This window comes from Carcharhinus amblyrhynchos, chromosome 7 (assembly GCF_965287045.1).
Source record: "Carcharhinus amblyrhynchos chromosome 7, sCarAmb.v2.hapA, whole genome shotgun sequence".
Classification (NCBI taxonomy): Eukaryota; Metazoa; Chordata; class Chondrichthyes; order Carcharhiniformes; family Carcharhinidae; genus Carcharhinus; species Carcharhinus amblyrhynchos.
In genome coordinates this window covers 101,325,282-101,342,657 of record NC_137330.1, presented here as the reverse complement: position 1 = coordinate 101,342,657, position 17,376 = coordinate 101,325,282, and the positions used below count along the sequence as shown (strand labels likewise).

The following is a 17,376-nucleotide window of genomic DNA, read 5'->3' as shown; positions in this document are numbered from 1 at the left end:
GAACGAGGTTCTACCTAGAAGATCATAAAGCTTCTAAAACAAAGACATCTTCAACAATGGCTGATGACTACAAATTGTCTCACAAACACGTGAACAGCAGAAGGCCATTGTATGCAGATCCACACAGAAATCAGAGAGGTATGGGATCTAATAATGAGCAGAATAATGGTTACAGTGAGGAAAATAGCAAAAATGAAGGCAGAGTAGTTTAAAAAGTGTGGAGAGTATGTATATTTCAATGAGGCCAACATGCTTCTTTTGTCACAAGAGGGAACATGTCAAAGCGGTTTGTTCAAAACTGAACAGGAAAGCAGCGGCCTTTGTGGGAACACCTGGTGCAGTTTCAGAGAACACTGTATGGTATGGACAGCTTGTGTCAAACTGATAGCTTTGAACATATTTGCCACTGGAGAAGACCAGAGCAAAGAGGATTATAATGACTTTGTGTTTAAGGGTGAGGTCGCCACATTTTCGGTGGTTAGAGCTGGCAAACAAACCAGTGGTTTCAGAAAAAAAATCAGTGAAACTATAAAATTAAAATGTTGGACAGAAATTCATGACTTTTAATCCTGCTGTGGAAATTGTTGGCTCTCATTCCATAGGGTGTCTCGAGGCAGTGGGAGGCAGCATGTCACTCGTTGGCAGGGGAAATTTTATGGTCCCATCATTGTCAATGGGGTTCAATGAGAAACCTATGGCAGGATTTCCATTGGGCATGAGCATTCTCGGGATTCACTCGATCTGCCTCGCTGGCCCTGATTGGGTTCCCACCCAGACTGGGTGGCAACCCGATAATTATGTAAACCTGTTCCTTTGAATGTCATAAGCGGCTTTGGCAGGCCATTCACTAGCCTTCCATAATGGAGTGCTGAAAATAAATGATCCAGGGGCACACCATCAAACCCTCAGAAAAGAGGGACATCCGCCACGCCCCCAACACCAACCACCCATCCCCGCAACCACTCAAAACACGATTCACCCCATCCACACACCAAGCAGGCAACAAGCTGACCCGGCCTGAACCCCTCAGGCCAACCCTCCCCCTCAGATCATCCTCAATGCCCCTTTCTCCCTCAAGCTCCCCACACAGCACCCTCTCCCCTCAGATCACCCCACACAGCCTCCCTTATGCCAAGAATCTTGGCAGTGCTAACAGTGCACTGCCCCTTGATACTACTGCACTGACACCCTGGCCTGGCGCCTTAGGCCAGGGAGCTCGAGGAAGCAGGTTCAGTGGCTATTTGCCTTCAGTGGGACCAAAAGTCATAAATGGCAGCAAGATTTCAGTGACTCTTTGAACTAAGGATGTGTTTAGAGTCAAAAACTGAGATTACTGAACTTAAAGGAGCATTGGAACATTAAACTGATAACAAAAAGTTAATAACAATGGGAGATGAATTGAAGCTATCTGAATCAAACCTGCATGCAGACCCTAAGCAAGAGATGTTGAAACAGACAGCAACAGCACTTAAACATGATAATGCAACGAAGGAAAGTAACATTTTGAAACTAAAAGACTCAACTACGACTGTTACAGACACCACAGTGCTACGAAGAAGGATTTGCATTTTTGATGTAAATCGAAACTTCTTGCAAGAAAATAATCATGAAAAGCATATCATAGAATCCCTACAATGTAGAAGGAGGCCACTTGGCCCATCAAATCTGCACCGACTCTCCAACACACCCCACCCTACTCCACTAATCTACACATCTTTGGACACTATGGTGCAATTTTGCATGGACTGCGAGAGGAGCACCCAGGGAAAACTCACACAGACACAGGGAGAAAATGCAAACTCCATACAGACAGTCACCCAAGGCCGGAATTGTGGGGCAGCAGTGCTAACCACTGTGCCACCATGCTGAGCTGTAAAATGAAAAAAAGCAAAAGAATTTAAATGAATTTATGAACTGACTAAAAAAAAAAATCAGAATGTTTATGAAGTCATTCAAGATTTTACTTGGCAAAAGAATGAGCTGCTTGCACAGAAAGAGGCAGTATTAAATCTGCATTTCCTGGAGAAGAATGCTAAAAGTATCAATCATGGAAAATGACTTAAACACATAAGTACCTCTGCATTCAAATTGCAGGATGATTCAATTGTATGGCTCATTGTGGCTTCCTTTATAGGTTTGGATATTAAAACAATATGCAGTCATGAAAGAGAATGAAAATCGGGAAACGATGGTTTAGAGACTGCGTTAAGAGGTCAACACCCAAATGACAATGTAGGGGACGATTTTCCAATCCCTTCAGATAGCTGGCGGGAATCCTGATGTCTCGATGAATGGCACGTTGTCCCGAAAAAAAAATCAGGATTTCCGCTGGGCATGAGCATTCTCGGGATTCACTCGATCTGCCTCGCTGGCCCTGATTGGTTCCCACCCAGACTGGGCAGCAACCCGATAATTATGTAAACCTGTTCCTTTGAATGTCATTAGCGGCTTTGGCAGGCCATTCACTAGCCTTCCATCATGGAGTGCTGAAAATCAATGATCCAGGAGTGCACCATCAAACCCTCAGAAAAGAGGGGCATCTGCCCCCTCCCCCGCACCCTCCTTCCCCAACCCCAACCACCCAAAACACGATTCACCCCATCCACACACCAAGCAGGCAACAAGCTGACCTGGCCTGAACCCCTCAGGCCACCCCTCCCCCTCAGACCATCCTCAAAGCCCCTTTCTCCCTCAAGCTCCCCACACAGCACCCTCTCCCCTCAGATCACTCCACACAGCCTCCCTTATGCCAAGAATCTTGGCAGTGTTAACAGTGCACTGCCCCTTGATACTACTGCACTGACACCCTGGCCTGGTGCCTTAGGCCTCGAGGGGGCTCGAGGAAGCAGGTCCAGTGGCCATTTGCCTCTCTGCTGCTGCCAGGCTGTAGAGGTAGGGTCCCTCAAAGATCCCGGGGGTTGGATGGGCTCGGGCTGGGGGCAAGCACTGGCACCATTTCATTTTTTGGGGGAAGGAGGTCCGGTAAGTGAGTGCTGAGACCGGGTCGTCATTTATAAATGGCAACATGGTCTCGGGACAGTGGGGCAGGCCGGCAGGTTTCTCAAAATGAGCTTCTTTGAATCTTTCAGGTGGGTGAATCCGCAAGTGAAAGATGCTGCCAAAGCAAATGGGAAACACTCCCGTTTTCCTGTTGGCATGGGCACTTGGCCTCAAAATGGGAGAACCGGGCCAAGGTTTAAAGCAGAACAATGGAAATTGCTAAATCTAGAGATTAAGGAGCATTATGACAGAGTTTCTTCTGGGTTTGCGATTCACACCAGAAAGCTTGAGGGACAATCAGATATCAGCAACGTTGTTCTGGACAAATTTAACCAGACCAAATCAAGTACGGGTTTTCTAACCCGGGACTTAGAAACCCAGTCAAAGTCAGAAAGGAAATTTGCTACTGCAAATGATGTGAAATGAAGCCGCCAAGAGTAAAATGAACTTTCATTTGGAAGAGAGTTGGAATTCCAAAATCTCATCTAAACTGAACTTTAAATCCAAATAGTTACTTGAGATTGGGTGTGACAACGTAAGTCTTATAACGCGACCAAATCGGACTGTTTAATGGTGTAAGGTAACAACAAGGGAGAGAATATTATTTCTACTATATTTAGTAAAATAGATGATGAGATATTTACAATGATAAATTTTGATAGTGTTGTAGAAAATTTATTACCATGCTGATAGTTTTTCATCATTTGCAGAGAGGTTTTAAGAATGCAAGGTTTCATAAAATGGTTACATTTTGGACTGGCTCTTTAAATTAAAACAACGCAATGAAAAGAGACATGTGACTTCCTGTTTGTTCTGCCCCATGACAAGCTGGTGTAACCTGGTTACCATGGGGAGCCAGATTGGGGGGAGGCCAAGTGTTTTTTTTAATTTTTTTTATTGGTACCTTGCAGTACTTTATTTTCAATCAAAAAAGCTAATTCAAATTAAGTCCAATCATGGTTCCCACATGAGGGACAAACAAGATCCAAGCTGACAAGACTTTGCATCCCCTCCCCAGCTTGCTCTAACGCTTCATCTTAGCCAAAAGGCTGAGATGGCTTTGAAAAATTGCACCAGGTAAAGCCTCGGTTTAATCTCATTGCTCACCCTGATCCTTTCCTCTACCCTAGCTTAATGAAACCACAAGCGCAGGCGTCAGTACACCTCGCTCCCCATCCCTCCGCCTACCTCCCCACTCGCCCACCCCCTCCCCTCCATTCAATGGGCCAGCCTCGTCCCCTGCCTGATCATGGTTTTACTCCTATTAGTTCTACTGAAATATTTATGTCAGATTTAACACCGGAACACAAACAGAGAGGCAAATGTTTTTGCTATTGCAGATTTAATTCTCAGAGACTTTGAACAGAGGGTCCAAGAGAAAGAGAAATATGGATCAGCTGCTGCAGTCAACAGAGTGAAAAGGCTGTTTTCACTGTGAGCTACGAATATGGGTAGGAAGATGTTACCTGGTCAAACAAAATGGAATCTGTGGACATTTAAGGATTCATCCTGCTATGGTTGGGGAAAAATTATTGGAGTGAGCCATACTGCTGGAGGCAGCTTCAGGAATTCTCAGAGGACTGACAGAAATAATTTTCAATGGACTCTGGACATTACGATTCAGCTAAATGGGGAGAAGTCAGCCATGGGAAGTTGGGAATGATTTTGGACTTTTTCCTATAGAAAGTGCAATTCTGAAGAGACCGTGCTTAATGTATATATGTTATGCAGTTATCTGTCATATTCAGACACTACTAAAGATTATCTACACACTGGTTAAAAACATTAGTTGTCTCCTAAGTAATTTTTGGTTGATGTTGATTTTAGTTTGTTTCAGAGGGGCAATGGCATAGTGGTATTATCACTCAACTAGTAATCTAGAAATTCAGGGTAATGCTCAAGGACTTGGGTTCAAATCCCACTGTGGCAGATATTGAAATTTGAATTCAATAAAAAACTGGAATTAAAAGTCTAATGACAACCATCAAACCATTGTCAACTTTTGTAAAAACCCATCTGGTCCACTAATGCCCTTCAGGGAAGGAAATCTGCTATCCTTCCTGGTCTGACCTACATGTGACTCCAGATCCACAGCAATGCAGTTGAATCTAAAGTACCCTCTGTAACAGCCCAATAAGCCATTCAGTTCTGGGGCAATTAGGGATGGGCAATGAGTGCTGGGCCAGTCCGTGAGAAGACTTGAAATCTTGTGTGATTCTTTTAAGTTGGTTACTGAGAATTCACATTTTTTAAAGCTATCTGTCAAAGGAATTATAACAAGTGAGATATTGTTATAAGGTTTAAATTCTGCTATTGAATTAAAATGAATTTACATCTGGTTGTGCCTGTGTGGAACAAAACCATTTTGTGCCAACTTTTATGTTGCATAACTACACAATTAGTCATTATAAATCACCTCATACAAAATCAAAAGAAATATTGTACTCCCCAACTGCGATACAACAGAGTTCCTTCATGTCTTAGCAAGCTCAAATTACAGACCCGCCTGAACTCTCAGCATTTGATGCAGAATCATATCTAAATCACCAAATGCTGAACACAAAAACTACATGTCTGCTAATCTTAGATGATGAGTCTCTGTTTGAAATTTTAATCTGTTGTTTCTCTTTTCAGATACTGACCAAACATATGTTTATAGCTTTTCTGATTCTACTTCAATTTTTCACTGTTTAATTTATTTTTATTGAGACAAAACACAGATAAGTTCAATTTCATACTTTCAATGTTTTGAATATTAGCGGCATGGTGGCACAGTGGTTAGCACTTAGATAGCACTGCTGCCTCACAGTGCCAGGGATCCGGGTTCTATTCTGGGTGGCCGTCTATGTGAAGTTTGCTCATTCTCTCCGTGTCCGCATGGGTGCTCCGGTTTCTTCCCACAGTCCACAAAACCGGAAGAAGCATGTGCAGGGTAGGTTGATTGGTCATGCTAAATTGCTCCTTAGTGCTGGGGGGGGGGAAATGTCGGGGGATTAGTAAATGTGTGGAGTTACAGAGATAGGGCCCAGGTGGGATTGTTGTCAGTGCAGACTCAAAGAGCTGAATGGCCTCATTCTGCACTGTAGGGATTCTACTTATTTCGCACAGTTTTTAGCATGAGGCAATAGCATGCGGACACATGGATTTGGGCCTGTGTCTGTGGGAGTTTGCGCGTTCTCCCCGTGGTTGTGTGGGTTTCCTCCGGGTGCTCTGGTTTCCTCCCACATCCCAAAGATGCGCTTTTAGGCTGATTGATAGGGTAACAAATTGTCCCTATATTGGACCTCCCTGATCCTCGCATATTAGGCGTAGACTAAAATCATGAATAGGTCACTGAGACAATGGGACGGCGGCGCGGGCTCGTTGGGCCGAAGGGCCTGTTTCCCGTGCTGTGTTGTTCTTTGTATAACTTTGTTTGCAATATTATCCAAGAACAACGCTATGACAAAGTCATAGGGAACAGTATTACAATGAAGTTCAATTTGATATGAACATTAGTTAGTATCTCAGGGCAATGAGCATGAACGATAACTTGTATTACTTGGTATCTTTAACAGAGTACAGTGCCACACTGCAAAGCAACTGAATATCTTACCAGCCTCTTACTACCCTGATGGAAGTTTCAGGGCCCAGCATCCAGGGTGTAGCATCCTGAACATCATGGAAGACTTCAATAGCTTCTCCACAAAGATTGGGCTGATTGTAAATCACAATCTGAAAAATAGATGGTATTTAAAAGCCCTGCATTGTGGTTCATTAACAAATTGCTTCATTAATTATTGGCACATGATTCTTACCTTTCCAGGTCTTGAATTTAATGTTAATTCTCTTGTTCCAGGTACCTATCAATGGAATCAAAATCTAGTTAGCTGTCATTAAATATATTTTAACATCCAATTATTTTCTGCAATGTTTCACCCACATTACCTGGACATTGGAAGAACTCCACAAATCATTTCCCCCGAGTCAGTTCCTGAATTTTCTTCTGTTAAGTATACAACTAATGGTCATAAAACGTGCAATCTATGGGCTAGATTTTATGCAGTCCACCTTGGCAGATGTCATGGTGACCAGACCCACTTCTCAGAAAGGCACTTTGTCAAGCTCTTAGCACAGGGAACTACTGCGATTCTCAGCCACTGATTGGGAAATGACAATTAGGCTCATTAATAATACAACTGTCATCTATTAGCGGGACTTTTCCTGTCCTGCCCACTATGGGAATTGTAGCAGACGGGGAGAGATCATACAAAGGTCCGTTGACCTCGGGCGTGATTTTCCAAGTTTGGGGTGAGCGCGGCCGGAAAATCCGCCAATTATCTTTGAGCTTGCCACAATTAGTAGACGTCATATGCATCTCCTGCACCCTTCAAATCCTGTTCAGTTTGCCGGTGTCCATCCAACAGAGTTCCCTCACCACCAGGCACGCTGTGCCCAATCAAGGAGTCAAACATTAGGCAAGGAGTGGCCACTGAAAGCCTCTTTTATCCTTGTCCTCCCCATGTGCCACATCTTGCCTTCATTCACCTGTGGCCTTCCATAGGATCCTGGCTTTGGGTGGGTACAGTGCCTGCAGCAACCAACATTCCCAATGGCTCTGGTGGCAGTGACAAGTTGCTGGCCTCAACAGTCAGCAGGTAGGCTTCTATTGGTGAGGATCTCAAACACAGACATGACCCAACATCAATTAATTAGGTGCCAGAAGGCTATTTGATTCTTTTGGGCTGCCCCTACAGAGCTGACCCCACTAGATCTCCTATAGGTATATAAGCACCTTTCTGGTCTAAAAAAATCCCAGCCATTGTGTGATAATTTACAAATTGTATTTATTTATATAACACCTAATCACACTGCTAAGAAACATTCCAAAGTATTTCATGTACAATGATTTACTTCAATGCAGTCTCTGAGGAAATGTAGGTAGGCATTGCATCCAATTTTCAAATAATAAAGCCCCTTGTTGGGAAACAGACAGGAATTTAAACATAGTTGGGGCAACTTTGTGATTCCCACCCCAATTGAAAAAAGCTTTAATCTTCGTTACACTTCTTAATCATGTCAAAATAAACAGGCATTAAAAACCTAATTTCAAAGAAAGATGGCTCGTAGAACTGTCAAACAATCCTTTTCACAGCTGTGTAAACAACCCCGTCAAGAGTTGAATCTGTCAGTGGTTTAGAGCTCAGCTAAGTATTCGTTATGTAATTCCACTGCACAGCTATGTCAACAAAGGCTTTAAAACTAAATATATTGAAATGTCTGAAGCAGATTATAAAGACGGGCATTTGGCTCATCTGATGACTGACAGAAATATTGTGAACTTCTTATCCTGTTTCCTTTCAGAGGGGAGAGTAAAATATATTTGTTATTCTGAAAGTTTTTCCCATGTCCATAATGTAAGCAAACTCAAAACTTAATTGGAAAAAGTAGACAAAATGTTTCATTTAGATACGTAAACAATTTCTTCCTACTGCTGTACAGACCTGACCATATAAGTCTTCCTCTATACGTTTTCTCCATTCTGCACCCAACTGTTCTTTTGAATTACAAGATTACACTGGTGCTGGTCTGTCCATCCCTAGTAGCTTACTAAAATGGTCATTCAAGCAGGAAAACTGGCCATGAATATTACAGCTAAGCCATAATCCTGGTTTTACATGCATGCATGCACACATACATACTTTCTGGTAAATGTAATTGGAAAAGTGATGAGAAACAGGGATCACTGGCTGACAGTTTTGACCAAGCAAATATATTGTCATTCCTTCACAGTTGCTGGGTCAAAATCATGGAATTCCCTCCCTAACCACATTATGGGTCAACCCACAGTATTTGGACAGCAAGTTTCAAGAATGCAGCTCACCACGACCTTCTCAAGGGCAACTAGGGATGAGCAATAAATGCTGGACAGTCAACAATGCCCATGTCCCACAACTGAATAAAAAAAGCTTTTAGCTGAATTAACATACTAAATTTTACTGTTATACGCTTGCCTTCAAAGCAGTATTTATGATCAATGAAGATATTCCACAGTGTAATGGTGGCCAAATTAAATTTGTAATGTTACGAGGATCACTCAATGGACAGAGAGAGTTGAATAAGTCTTTACCCAGTTTCAACATACAATATCAGGTCTCCTTCATAGACCTCATTTCTTCCAACAAGGAGGATAGATCTATAAGTGTCTTACAATACCCCATAGCTTCAACATACACAAAAGTGGTGGAGAATACTTATATTTTAATAACGGTTTGTCATGAAAAATAGAATTCAACTTAAAATATTATCAACTTTAACTGATGTGCTAAATTAATATACAAACTTCACGCTCACAGTACCTAATCTGCACATTCCCTTTCAGTTTTATATAGCTGTACAGATAGGAGACTCAAGTGAATGCTTGTTTCGCGCAAAGAATTCGAGATATTACTTTTGTGAGCATTTCCATTCTATTTTGTAATAATTTATACATTTTGAAAATTACTCTAGCATGGTAGTTGTCAAGGATGCTTTATAACATACACTTAAAAGATAAACAATACAATTCATTCAAAAACAGACAACTATTTGTTAACTAACTTGATATATTTTTAGAAATATATATCATAATATTAAATGTAAAGTTTCATGGTAAGTAGTGTAGTCCTAAATAATAACCAAAATGAACTTACCTCAACTTCTGGCAGACGAGGCAATAGTGAATTGGAAGTGAACAAATCAGTATTAAATAAGCTTAAGGGATTTTGATTTTCATCGAGAGTGCTTGATCCCTGATATGCTGGTACACCGTCAAGTGCACAACTGCTCGTAATATCTCTCCCAAAATCTGTATTAATTTCCAAGTGACTTGGTTTCAAGTCAGGCATGGTTAATCCATTTTCCAATTGCTCTTGTAAATTATCAGATTTATTTTGCATCTCAGAGGTATTAGCTTCCACATTATTTTCCAAGAAGCTCAGCAAATGGATCTCTGGAAAGGTTGGATTTGATATATCAAATTGAAATTCTTCAACGCTACCATTTCTCAATGCTGATGGCAAGAGATCAGCTGATTCTATCACATGTTCGGTTGATGGTACAGATGTTTGGGTCAGTATATGATCAACCTCCGAATGTGATCTTTCTGATGCAGAAGCCTGATCGTTTTCCGTGTTCTGTTTTGAGAAACGTATACGTGAACTTTTATTTGTCAGAGATTTAAAAAGCAAGCTCTGCTCTGCCGACACACGTTTGACTGCTTTAGACTTTGTTTCAATTTGTTGCATTTTGAGGAGAGATAGAGGTGCTCTGTTTGTACTCCTATTGCTTTTCATTAGACCACATTTGAATGAACTTGGATCAAATGTTTTCTCCTTTTTTGGTGAGGTATGGTCTTCCTGAATTGGTGGCATGGCAAACGGAGGGACAAAAGGCGTTTTAGGAACTCGTTGCCTCTTTTGGGGCAGATGAATGGGATTCCCAAATTTCCGAATTGTTTCTGTGAAGCTTTCCATATCTGAAGAGCTGTCTAAACTATTGCCTTCAGTGAATGAAACATTCAATTCACTTCCCTTGGGTGTTCTTGCCGTTTGTTCCACAACTGATGCAAAGCCATCCGCTAATGAATCTAGGTCTGCATTTGGATCAACAATCACTTTAGTTATCAAGGTATCGCCAACACCAGAAGCCTCTTTGACCACAGATTCACTTAGTTGTGATTCTTTTATGTTCTGACCTGACAGAGAAAATGCATTTGTTACTGCACCCAGCTCTGAATTTTTTGCAGTAGAACTTGCTGTTTGGGTATCTTCTGTTCTGGGGAGGTTTCCTGCAGCTGCTTCGGTGTTTTTATGTTGCATTTTAGGAGTGCTTGTCAACACAGGTAAATCAAGGTTGTTTATTATATTCTCTGAACTAGCCTTTTGCTCAAAAGTTGCAGTAGTATGAAAATCTTTATTTATTTTGGACCCCGTGCTGCTTGGTTTTTCTGTATTCTGAGGTAAGGTTGCCTCCATTATTCCAAAGCCTCTATTCCCCAAAGCAGACACATTTTGCCCTGCAGGGAAAGCAAGCTCCCCATTTGCTCCAGCGGAGCCAGTCACTCTGTCACTGGCACCATTTTCAGTGACACCTTTCTGAATTTCAGACACTGTGGTAGACACTGTGTCATATACATTGGCTTCTCTATGTGGCAAGTTAACGGCCCCTTTTTGCATAGGTGGGATGAGGTCATCACTGATTAATGTATTAAACTCATTTGAACTGTTTGCAGATGCTTTGTTATTCATTTCAGCCCCTGGTAGTATTGTTGCTTTTATTTCAGAGTCAATATTTTCTAGCATGGATGTGTTCAGCAGTAAAGGCGGTACAAATTCCACTGCTGCTCCATTTGGACCCAACTCAATGTTACTAACAATATTTGTAGCTGTGTCTGTCTTAACTTCACGCACTGTGATTTCAGAGTCTTTCACACACGAAGCTGGAGAGTTATGTATTTCTTTTTCCTTACATGTTGAATCCATTGTGCTCTTTTGCAAAGGCAGGACAATATCACTTGTTAATGTATCTGTGCCTGATCTTTCCACATTGAAATATATTGTCAATGCCTCCTTCTCTGTTTCAGACACATCTACACCCTGAGGTGTTGTGTCCTCCACCTTAGTTGCTCTTTGTTGTGTCTTTGGTGAATTTGACTGTATAGGCAAGGCACCTTCCACTGTTATCTTACCCAGGCATTCCTGCTGTTCATTAACAATTTTTGCATCTGTGTCTTTTTTCATTTCAGTCTCAGTGCTTTTAAGCATTTGTATGGGCTGCAGAAACATGTTCTGTGCTTTGGAATCATTTATTTGCAACGTTGGTGAACTCTTTTGAGCAAGCTCAGCTTTTCCTGCAACCAAGTGGTAGTTCTTAGTACCACTCTTTGCAGTCATCTCTCCCTCAGTTTCAGGCATTGCTTCAGACATTTGTGCTCTCTCAGGTGAACCTACATCCTTTATGTCTTTAGGTTGTGGTTTTGGTGGACTTTGTTGCGCACCTTCAAATATCGCAACATTTTGTCTATCATTTTGGTTACTAGCATGGTTCACATTTGTGGCCTTAGCATCAAACAGTTCAGTTGCAGATGCTTGAACTTTCTGAGGTAATGTTGTGTCTTTAGTCTCAATGTCTTGATGTTCCACATGGTGTATATTTTGCTGAACAAGCAGGGCAAATTCAACTTTTGCCTCATCTCGCAAAGCCTTTAACTCATTAACACCCTTTGCAGGGGCACCTTTCTCAATTTCAGACTCTGTTGTTTCAGAAATCAGTACACTTAGAGGTAATGAGCTCTTCTCTTCCATTTCTCTATTTTGCAATCCTACTCCAGTCAATGGTACAGACAGGTCGAAATCATTGGTGACTGCAACTGAGTCAATACCTTTTGTAGGGGCATCAATTTCAGATAAATTTATTCCAGACGTAGGGATATTTGTAGCAAATGACCAATTGTTCACATCAGTGTCTGGGCACAATACTGAAGAAACAATACCAAGCGAGCTATTTTCTTCTGATCCACCTGTCTGAGTATCAGGAAATGTTTTTAGAAGTGCATTTTCAATGGGGGCACTTGTGCTGTTCACTTCTTCATTTTTGTGTTTCTCTGCAGAAATGTGCTTTGTATCACCATCATCCACATTGATTGCTTTTAAATTTCCATCTACTTTATGCCCCATGTCTTCATTTACACCTCCAGATGCTTCAGCATGCATGGGAGCTATGGGCTGATTTTTGCCTCTTTGGGTTGCAGGAGATTCTGTTTGTTTGGCGGACTTGTGTATTTGAATCTTTAGGCTACCGACATACTTTTTATTCTTGGTTGAGGCTAAAGGCAGGTCCTTGGTGGCAAAGAAGTCAACTGTGTGGTGACTTGTAGCTTTCTTTTTCTTGGGCAGAGTAATTCTAATGGTCTCTTCCTCCTCTGTTCTAGTGTCAGTGCAGGTTTCATGTTGATTTGAAGCGCTAAAGGTGCCAGGTGCATCTCCCTTTCCAGTTGATGGGCTGTGAGAACAATGAAATAAAATATAAGTTGCACAAGGAAAGATGAACAAGCTTGCTCCACATTCTAGTCATAAACTTGCACAGATTTATTAGACTCTTAATCTGGCAGTGAGGTCTTTTCTCTCATACTTAAAGAGGAAGGAAACCTAAGAAATTGTACTTTTTCTCCTTTTAAAAAATAAATTAGTCTCACTGAGGTTTGATTTTTAAAGAAATCTCCCTCACCACTAGGCTGCATGATTGGCATCAATAATGGGGAGCATCCTGGAGTAACACCTTTATCAGCAAGGAAATAATCATCCTAGATCTCTCCAGACCCCAGAAAACAGACTGGAAAATATTAAATATTATTTTTAAAATAAATAAAATTACTGTGCAATGGATTTCCTTCTCTTAAATAAAAGGAGACTTGGAAAAAAAAATGCTCATTTCAATTAGAGTTTCCTTTCCCCTCTACTGCCAATGACAAAATATCTGCTTTTTTCTTAAACTGCTACATTCAATAGTGTTGTCACTATTATGGCCTACCCTTATCCAATGAGCCACCCTCTAACCCTACTGCTTCATCTGAAGATTATACAGAAGATCAACTGATGTCAAAGATAAAGAAAAACTTTTGTGAATGCTGGAATCTGAAACAAAAACAGAAAATGCTTGGAAATCTCAGCAGGTCTGCCAGCATCTGTGGAGACAGAACAGAGCTAACATTTTGAGTCAGGGTGACTCTTCATCAGATTATGTCATTTAATTACCAAGGTGACCAGCAACCATTGACAAACAGACTTAAATCAGTCAAGACCAAGAAATAAAATGGTTGCCACCCTGTGAGGTCTTACATTTTCACACATTTATTTGTTGGCCTGTCAGGCATCCATGTGTGTACTTTGTGCAAATGCAACTTAACATGCACTAATATTGGAAACGTGAACCTGGGTTTTATGTCTAGAAATTGGGCGGGGCCATCACGCTGTATGAACATAAAATAGGATGTGATAACGTGCCAATTTCCTAAATTGTGGACGGTGAGTTGGAGCAGAATTCAGCAGCCCATCTGCCATTTTCAAATTACAAATGAACAAGCTGTTGAACTTGTTAGCAACTCAGCTGTCCAACACGTTTTGTTGCTTGCTGCACTGTGAAGACTCAGCCACGAAAAGATTTGTTGTACAGTAGCCGGGGCAAGATGGTGCAAGGGCAGATAAACAGGCCTGCTAATGGGTCCTTGGCTGAATGTAATAGTAGATTGTGCTGGTGAAGGTGTCAGCATCTGTATTTCTTTTAAAATTCATTTATGACATTTTTTGAGCCTTTGATAAAAAATAAGAATCACTCAGGGAGTAAGGGCCTTTATGTTTGTAACCATGACTAGCTTCTTGTTTGTGGCATTGCCCCTCTGCTGATGATGTCCTGGCCTACAGCCTGCCCCCACCTCCACCTCCCCTTTATTCCTTCAATTGGCTTTCTTCCTGCAGGGTGGCCAATAATTGGCCATCCGACTGACACACCTGTTTGAACAAGCTGATATGGCAGGGGCAGAAGCAAGTGGACCACTCAGTTTCTCTTTGGTCACCCATAACCTGCTGTAAAATGTAAAATCCAGTCCGTGAAATAAATATATACAATGAAATAATGGAAAATAAGTCTGGAGACATTGGAATGTCGTGTGGGACTGCAACTTGCAAATAACTGGATACAGGGGTATTTCCGGTTATATAAATAACTCCATGGAACACAAAGAATATAGAATGCATAAGTGTAAGTAAGTTTAAGTTTATTTATTAATGTCACACGTAGGCTTACATTAAACATAAGAACATAAGAACATAAGAAATAGGAGCAGGAGTAGGCCATCTGGCCCTTCGAGCCTGCCCCGCCATTCAATAAGATCATGGCTGATCTGTCGTGGCTCAGTTCCACTTTCCCGCCCTCTCCCCATAACCCTTAATCCCCTCTCTTATCAAAAACCCATCAACCCGCTTCTTAAAAATATTTAGCGAGGCAGCCTCCACCACTTCAACGGGCAGAGAATTCCAGAGATTCACCACCCTTTGAGTGAAGAAGTTCCTCCTCAACTCCGTTCTGAACCGCCCCCCCCTTTATCTTGAGGCTGTGCCCCCTAGTCCTACTGTCTTTTTTGAGCGGGAAGAGTCTTTCCACCTCTATCCTATCCATCCCATTCATCATCTTATACGTCTCAATGAGATCTCCCCTCATTCTTCTAAACTATAACGAGTACAAGCCTAGTTTATTCAGCCTCTCCTCATAGCTCAACCCCCTCAACTCCGGTATCAGCCTAGTAAACCTCCTCTGCACTCCCTCCAAGGCCAAAATATCCTTGCGCAGGTGCGGCGCCCAAAACTGCACACAGTACTCCAGCTGCGGCCTCACCAATGCCCTATACAGCTGCAGCAAGACCTCCCTACTTTTATATTCAATCCCCCTCGCTATGAAGGCCAGCATCCCATTCGCCTTCCTGACCACCTGCTGCACCTGCAGGCTGGGTTTTTGCGACTCATGCACAAGGACCCCGAGGTCCCTCTGCACCGTCGCCTGCTGCAGTTTTTCGCCACGTAAGTAATAGTCCTTCCTACCATTCTTCCTACCAAAGTAGACCACCTCACACTTGCCAACATTAAATTCCATTTGCCATTTCCTGGCCCATTCGCCCAGCCTATCTAGATCCTTCTGCAGACTCTCCACACCCTCCGCACAATTTGCCTTTCCCCCAATCTTGGTGTCATCAGCAAATTTCGACACCCTACACTCGGTTCCCTCCTCCAGATCATCTATATAAATGGTAAATAGCTGAGGCCCCAGCACCGACCCCTGGGGCACCCCACTAGTCACCAACCGCCAATCCGAATAGCACCCATTGACCCCCACTCTCTGCCTCCTATTTGACAACCAATCCTCTATCCACGCTAACACCCTACCCCCAACTCCATGTCCTCTGACCTTCTGCAGTAACCTCTTGTGAGGTACCTTATCAAACGCCTTCTGAAAATCCAGAAAGACCACATCCACCGGCTCTCCTCTATCCACCGCCCTAGACACATCCTCATAGAACTCCAGTAAATTTGTCAGACACGACTTCCCTTTAATGAAACCGTGTTGCGTCTGCCCTATCAAGCAATTCCCTTCAAGATGCCTCGCAATTTCCTCCTTAATGACGGATTCTAACATTTTACCTACCACAGACGTTAAACTAACCGGCCTGTAATTCCCCGCCTTTTGCCTGGCACCCTTCTTAAACAACGGCGTAACATTAGCCGTTTTCCAATCCTCCGGCACTTCCCCGGAATCCAGCGACGTCTGGAAAATAACCACCAAGGCAAATTAACACTGCAATTAAGTTACTATGAAAATCTCCTAGTTGCCACACTCTGGTGCCTGTTCGGGTACAGTGAGAGAGAATTTAGCATGGCCAATCCACCTAACCAGCAGGTCTTTTGGCCTGTGGGAGGAAACTGGAGCACCCAGAAGAAACCCATACACACATGGGGAAGAACACGCACACTCCACACAGAGTGACCCAACCGGGGATCGAGCCCTGGTCCCTAGTGCTGTGAGGTAGCAGTGCTAACCACTGTGCCACCCCTAAAGGTACTTAGGGCAGAAAACAGCTTGAGGGTGATTATTAGCTGCTCCCTAAAAGTTTAAATGGGGTGTTAGGAGGCTACAACCAATGAAAACAGTGCTCTGGTTTACACTGCCAGTAAAGTCAAGGAGAAAACAAGGCCCAGAAGCTTTGTGAACATTGTTTGAAAAACACTGAACAATTTGGATCATTCTCTGAAAGAGCTCACCCCAAAGTCTCCAATCACAGTCAGAACATGTCTGATGTTGATCACACAGAAACTATCCACTTTCATTGAAAAGGCCCTGATTTCCAATTCATGATGCAGAAGAACTCCCTCAGAACAGAAATCCTCAGAGAGAGCAGTGAACAGAATCAGCATAGAAGTTGTGCCCATGTTTTACAGCATTAGCTGCTATATTCTGTTCAATGCTTAAATGTCCCCAAGCAACTCGGTGTGTGAGTGAATGACAATGAATGAGTGAATGGGTGAGTGTGTAGGTGTACAAGTGGGTAGGTAGGTGAGATATGTGAGCAGGGTGGCAGCTGGGTAGGTGGTTAGATGAGTCAGGAGAGATGGGAGGGGGCAGGGGGGCATCAGCTGGCCAGGGGATCAAGAGGAGAGCTGGGGAAGAAGGTGGGAGGGTGGGGTTCATCAAATGGACTGTGATGAGGATTGTATAGAACTTCATAAGGTCATAGATAAGTTGGTGGAAGGGATGGACTGGTGGCAGATGAAGCTCAATGCAGATAAATTTGAAGTGATTTGTTTTGGTAGA

At 42.5% G+C, this 17,376-nt stretch overlaps 1 protein-coding gene across 3 annotated transcripts in view; it reads right to left on the bottom strand.

The window, feature by feature from the left end:
- Positions 1-17,376, bottom strand: part of LOC145345157 (uncharacterized) — a 214,415-nt gene that overhangs the window by 70,993 nt on the left and 126,046 nt on the right. For all 3 annotated transcript variants that reach the window (XM_080192832.1, XM_080192833.1, XM_080192834.1), the window contains 3 exons: positions 9,672-13,020; positions 6,798-6,842; positions 6,596-6,714 (listed from right to left, as the gene is read on the bottom strand). In XM_080192832.1, coding sequence (XP_080048958.1) covers positions 6,596-6,714; positions 6,798-6,842; positions 9,672-13,020 — 3,513 coding nt within the window. The remainder of the gene's footprint in view (positions 1-6,595; positions 6,715-6,797; positions 6,843-9,671; positions 13,021-17,376) is intronic.